A 7,335-nucleotide genomic window follows, 5' to 3' on the forward strand; every position below is an offset into this window, starting at 1 on the left:
TACATCTTGCCTTCTATTGGCAATGTTGCGGCGTTGCCATATCCACTGAACAGGACTGCAATACAATATTGCCAACCTACCAAATAAGAATCACAACATTCACCTTGTCAAAACTACTCAAACCATATGAGGGGTTGATGGATACGTTCAGATTTCCTCAGTATTGGAGATTCCTCACTTCGAGATGAATTTGAAAATGGTAGAGTATCTTGCCGAACAGGTTCCTCAGCCTCAATTGGAGTATTGTCTAATGACTTCTTTGGAGACTGCAGAACATTTTCCACAACTTTTACAAGAGCATTCTGAAATTCCTCATTAACAGGGTCTGTCTCCACAGGAGCTAAAGGTTGAATAGATACTGTAGTAGTTGTGTCACCGCTCTGGTAACGAATGTGGGCATAATGAGGGTTTGCTTGAAGGAGTTCTACTTCCTCCACCAGAGGATCTGTTTTGTTAGCTTGCACATGATGTTTCAAGAGGACAGGCCCTGGCCGACATAACCATGTAGGTACAGAAGTCCCAGTAGAGGATTATCGACCATAACCCAAAAGTCTCTCATGGGGCGTTGCATTAGTAGCAGTACACAATAGTGAGCATACAGAGTGGAGCACATCAGGTAAAACTGTCTGTCAGTATTGAACATCTAGGCCTTTTGACTTCAATACTATTATAATAGCTTTCTATATGGAACCATTGAATCTCTCAGCTTGACCATTTCCCTGTGGGTTGTAACTAGTTGTCCTGCTGGAAGATATTCCCATAGCTGTCAAGAATTGTTGAAATTCTTTACTCATGAATGATATTACTTCTATCCAAATGAATATAAGTGGGCTTGCCAAAAATTGAAAACAACTGAGACAGACAACTTATAACTGTCAAAGCCCTCATATCAGTACAAGGGAATGCAAAAGGGAATTGTGAGTACTCATCAACTACAGTGAGAAAATATTTGTTCTTGTCAGAACTGGGTAGTGGTTCTTTAAAATCAATATTCAATCGTTTAAATGGCTGAGTAGCCTTTATGAGGTGTGTCTTCTCAGGCTGGTGAAAGTTTGGCTTACACCAGGCACCATGAACGGAGTGCTTGTCGCATTTCTTCTACCTGGTAGGGTATCTTCTTGGACTTCACAAAATGATATAATCGGGTGACTTCCGGGTGGCACAACGCTTCATGGAAAGCTACTAATGTCTGCTGGTTGTGGAGTACTACACTACAGGAGGACCTAGAGAAGATGTCAGGAGAAATGTTTTCTGAGCCTGGTCAATATAAGATCTCAAAATCATAGCAAGATAATTCCATCCTCCAGCACATTATCTTGTCACTTTTAATCTTACTTTTATGCTTCTTATGAAAATTAAAGCTCACAGTCCAATGATGAACCGCTTCAATAATAGCTTGTGCCTCCCTCTCAACTGTTGCATAGCACTTCTCAGGACCTTGAAATGTTCTTGAAAAGAAAGCCACTGGACGTCCCACTTGAGAGGGAACTGCCGTAATGGCCACCTCGAATGCATCAGTTTCTACATGAAATAGTTGATCTTCATCAATAACTTGAACTACAGATTTCTCTGTATCTAGTTTGAGAGCCTGAAAAGCACTTTCAATTTCCTTAGTTACAGGAAATGAGGTGGTAGTACTTAGGGGGACTAACTTTACATGAGAAATTATAAATCCAGGGCAAATAGGCAAAAAGACCCAGAGCTCAATGAAGTGACTTCTTGTCTTTCTCTCCCACTTCATAACCAAGAATTTTCAGCTTATCTGTTGCAAAAATGCACTTTTCCTCATTGTAGTTAAAGTTTTTCTGCCCAGCAGCTTAAAGAGATTTCTCAAGGTTAATATCATGTTCTTCCTGTGACTTAACACAAATCGTTATTTTGTCCAAATAAGCATAGGTTCCTCTGAGTTGCTCTTCCTGTATAAAATTATCCATGATCCTCTGGAAACAGGCTACTCCATTGGTGATGCAGTCCTTAAGTCCATAGTACTGAATATGCGATACTGAGCAATTTTATTTCTGTATCATCAATGTGGGGGAAGGGGTACCCGTCAGACAGTGTGAATGTGTTAATAGTTTCGGAGTAGTCAATAGCTAACCGTGGTTTCCAGTAGTCATCCCTTACCCGTAGAGGGGTAGTGCTGTCAGTGCACCTCATTCGGTGCAGTGTAGTCATTACTTAAGGTTCTTTGCAGCGTCCCTTCAGCCCCTATCTGCAACTACTTTTATTCCTTTTACCGTACCTCCGTTCATATTCTTTCTTGAATCTTACTATCCACCCTCACCTAACAATTGTTTCATAGTGCAGCTGCAAGGTTTTCCTCCTGTTACACCTTTCAAACGATTTACTGTCAATTTCCATTTCAGCACTGAATGGCCTTAGTTGCCCAAGTGCTTGGCATTATGCCAATATATATATATATTTATATATTTATATATATAGATATAGATACATAGATTATATATAGATATATATATATATAGATAATATATATAGATAGACAATCGTATATATAGACATATCGCTATATAGATAGATATATATATATATATATATAGATATAATATATAGATATATAGATATATATATATATATATATATATAGTATATATATAGTATATATGATATAATATATATGATATATAGTATATATATATATCTATATAATATATATATATATATATATATATGTATATATATACTATATATATATATATATAGAATATATATATATAGATATATGTATATATATATATATATAAATATATATGTATATATATATATAGATATATAATATATATATATTATATATATATATATGTATATATATATATATATATATATATATATATATATATATATATATATAATATGTCAATTCAGGAAAGCCAAAGACACATGGATGTTAAAAGAAGAGTTGTTGTGTAAACATTAAAATCACTGCATAGTCATGTGCAAAATGTTTCCACAAAAGTAAATCTTTTAAACATCCATGTGGCTATAGCTTTCCTGAATTGATGTTTAAGGATCATACTGCAGATAGAATATATATATATATATATATATATATATATATATATATATATATATATATACACATATACAAGCAGTCCCCAGGTTACGACAGGGGTTCCGTTCTTGAGAAGCGTCGTAAGCCGAAAATCGTTGTAAGCCAGAACATCGTCAAAAATCCTAAGAAAACCTTACTTTTAATGCTTTGGGTGCATTAAAAACTATATAAACTGCGTTCTTATTGTATTTTTCATCAAAACAACCTTCAAATATTGATTATTTTGCATTTTGGTGTCATATTTCTTCTGCCAGATCAGTGTTGTAGGCATCGTAACCCTGGGAACATGTGTTGTAACCCTGGAAATAATTTTTGATGAATATAATTGGAAAAGCGCCTTATCCTGGAACGTCATAAGCCAAACCCGTCGTAACCTGGGTACTGCCTGTGTGTGTGTGTGTATATATATATATTCATATATATATATATATATATATATATATATATATATATATATATATATATAAAATATATAGTGAGAAGATAGCCTGTTCAAACTATCCTGAAGAAGGGCAGCTAAGAAATTTTCAAAAGTCTTGAACTATTGTTTAAATTCTTGAGCTGCCAATGAACTAGGGTCAGTGTCTAGCCTTTCTGGTTTTAGCAATCTTTCCATTGTGTTATATTTTGAGCTCAATAAATTTTAATGAAACTAGACCTAACTTTTAGGCTTTATGAACACAAAACTTCAAAAAATACATCTGTAACAGAAGAAAAGTTTTGTAAGAACTAAAGAAATAAAGTGCATTATCATCTGTAGACATATATGCAAAAGAATGCAAATATCCCACACACCACGTCACATTTATTATTATTCAAATGTTGATATTTATCCAAGTGAATTAGTACATCATTAAAGGGTATCACACATGACGCTAGCCATTGTGCCCACAATGTTTACATCTTGCCTTCTGGTGGCAATGCTGCCATATCCACAGAACAGAACTGCAATACAGTATTGCCAACCTACCAAATAACAATCACAACAAATGTCCTGGACAGTTTTGGCAGCGATAAGAGACACTGACTATTTGCTGTCAATATACTTGAAGGATGCTTACTTTCAGATTCCAATCCACCCTTCGTCCAGGAAGTTCCTTTGCTTCAGTCTGGGAGAGCAAGTCTTCCAGTTGAAAGTCCTTTGCTTTGGATTGACTATGGCCCCTCAGGTGTTCACTAGGGTCTTTGCCCTAGTCTCAACATGATCTCATGCTCCAGGGCTTCGCCTGTTGAGATACCATGACAACTGGCTCGTCTTGACAGGCTCCAGGGAGAAACTACTTCAAGACAGGGATTGCCTTCTTCAGTTTTGTCTGGATTTAGGCATAGTAGTAAACCTGGAGAAATCCAATCTGGTTCCCAGCCAGAGAGCTCTCTATCTGGGTATGGATATAAATACGGCAGCGTTAAGGGGTTTTCCATCATATCAGAGGTTGGAGAAGTTCCGGTCGATGGCATGCTCTTTCCTGTCACAGTCCGAACAGCCAGCCATCCAGTAGCAGGTCCTTCTGGGGATTTTGTTTTCTCCTTCTCTGGAAAAGATAGCATTATGGCGCTATTTGAAGAGGACTTGACATATCCAGCCTGAGTGTCAATGACTCTTCGTTAGCACCAGAGTTTCCAAGAAAGAGGTGTCCAAGAAAACTGTATCTTTCTGGCTTCGTGAGACGATCAAGAAGGCATACTCTGCTGCTGGCGTAGACGACACTGGTGCACTTCGTCCGAGAGCTCACAATCACCTCTCACTACCTTCGGGATATTGCCCAGTGATCCTTGGACACCTTTTCCTTGGGACCAGTGGTGGCTGCTCAACAAGTTATGTAGCTTACCTGGCTCCTCTAACTGGACAAGGTTGCATCTCACCTCGTTGTATTGGTCTCCTTTCATCTCTTTCATCCTACTATTTCTCTTTAGGCAGAGAGTACACGGACCAATACATGCTGGTCTGGGTGGCTGATGCAGGTAAGACACTCTTTTGAGTAACCTATCTGTTTCCTTTGACCAGTTAATATAAGCAAATATCCTTCCCTTCCCATACAAGGCAAGGAAGGGGGTTCGGGCATAAGACAAAGCCATAACTTGTATTCGCCTTATTGTCCCGGCATTATGGTTGTTTGCTTTCTCATAAGGGGGTGGGGGACATATTTCTCCCATATGAGTAATTCCAGAAGACTTACTCTGATCTTGCAGTTCCTAACTCCAATCAGATGTCAGTGGCTGGATTTCTTTCCTCACTCTTATGACCAGGATGAAAATCTCAATTAGGCTGCACCCCAGTCGGTTCATAGATACTCACTCAGATTCCTCCCACCGGTCAGTGAGTCTTCCTATTGTAAAGGACCGAGGATCTGTATATCGTGTAGGAGCAAATCACAATTTTTGAAAGTAAATCATATTTATCCTAACTGTACAAACCTGAGGTCCTTTGCACTGTATGCCCACTTCATGCCATCCTTCAATCTGCTACCTGGGCCTAAAGCAAAATGGAATGTTTATGTTCAGTCGTGAGAGACTCCTAACGACCGGGCCGGTAGTTAACTACTGAACTGCCTTGTTTAAAGATTTCAGCAGCTGTGTCTAGGCTTCAACTTAAGTAATTCCTATTATTAAGAACCTCAGGTTTGTATAGTTAGGAAAAATACAATTTACCTTTTTAACACTGTGATGCTTTGACAGATATTCTACTAAAAATAAAGAGGGTGTTCAATCATAATTGAAGCCAAAACATTTTTTAAACTGGTTTGTATTGTGGGTGGGCAACAGTCATATGTAATGTAACCTCATTTTACCAGTTAATACACAATATTTCCCAAAATGATTGGTCTTAATTGAATACATCTTAATTACATGAACATATATGTTCTCAGTTTGGTTTGGTTTTCACATACACACCTTATTGGACTGTAGCCATTATTTAGTAGTAAAATTATTTTGTGTTTACTCCTTGCCAATTTACCATATTTGTTTATTCATCTATATATAAAGTACATTATCACTGTATTTGTCTGGGCAAAAGGTTTTTGAGAGGTCATGTCTGAAAATGTAAATTTTCCAGTTTTCACACACTGCCTTGCCTAAGATTGATAGGCTTTGCTTAAGGGCATACAGTAAATGTCTGATACAGTACCAGCTGTTTCAGGCCTAGCCAAAGATAGGCTTCCTGTGTCACTGTATACCACTGGTCAGTGGTCTTTAGCCCAAATTAGGTAAGGATAATGTAAAACAAAATTACCTTAATACAATGGTTGTACTTTCTTTCAAATAATTATAAAGTGTATTTGGATCCTTACATCACCTCAGTTGTACTTACAAGCAGTATTCACTATTAAGAATATGTATACCAACAGTATCATTACAATATAAGAATACATAAAGGATGTGTTAAAACTTCAACAGATCATGCTCAGATGCAGTTGTAGTACTTGTGGTGTACACAGCCACAGACAACTCAAGTAATTTATATACCTGCGTAGTGTTGACAAATGTTGAAAATAGACTAAAAGTAGTAGTGGTGGGATGGTCAAAATAGAGATCAAGGAAGATCTACAAAGAAAGAGTTTGTATTGAGGCTTTGAGTACGGTATTGGTGAAGTAAAGAGAAAAAGAGGCCTTAATTACAAATATTTTTGGTCTTAAAGTTGCTCATTCATTTAGAGAAAAAACGATGAAGATTTGTCTGTCATGTTTGATGTCTGAAATATGTGCATAGAACTGTATGTCTTCCACTTATTGGCAGGTAGGCAATAAGGTTGCTGTACATTGCCCCAAAGGTGGTGCCTTTGCTGAAGAAATCACTGTGGATGAAGATTCCGTACTTTTAGTGCCACATCACCTGTCTTATGATGAAGCTGCTGCTTTTACAGTCAATTATCTTACTGCATATTTTACCTTATTTTATGCTGGGGGATTAAGAGAAGGAGGAGCTGTACTTATTCACAGTGCTGCAGGTAAGGGGACTGACTGTCTTTGTTTATTTGTGAGAAGTCATTTGCTTTTACTCTAGTAGTATCCTTTTAATGTCACTGACTTTTGTAAAGCCTTTTAACAACCATTGACTAAAAGTTTTACTTCCAAATCAGTGCAAACATCCAAAGCTCGGGTATAGTTGTTTTTTGTTATTGCAGTGCTGCATTGAACTAACATTAAGTATATTACATATAACCAGCAACAAGCATTGTTCATTCTCTTGCAGTAATGCTCATAGCTTATATGTAATGTAAAATAGTTTGATGGTAATATGTAATTTGTTTCACAACAAACCCTCT

At 37.0% G+C, this 7,335-nt stretch overlaps 1 protein-coding gene across 1 annotated transcript in view; it reads left to right on the plus strand.

Moving 5' to 3' along the window:
* LOC135218966 (synaptic vesicle membrane protein VAT-1 homolog) overlaps nt 1–7,335 on the plus strand; it is a 104,792-nt gene that overhangs the window by 54,049 nt on the left and 43,408 nt on the right. The window contains 1 exon segment of the mRNA XM_064255403.1: nt 6,807–7,017. Within this exon segment, the coding sequence (XP_064111473.1) occupies nt 6,807–7,017 (211 nt within the window).

Source organism: Macrobrachium nipponense, chromosome 1 (genome assembly GCF_015104395.2).
Source record: "Macrobrachium nipponense isolate FS-2020 chromosome 1, ASM1510439v2, whole genome shotgun sequence".
NCBI classification, from domain to species: Eukaryota; Metazoa; Arthropoda; class Malacostraca; order Decapoda; family Palaemonidae; genus Macrobrachium; species Macrobrachium nipponense.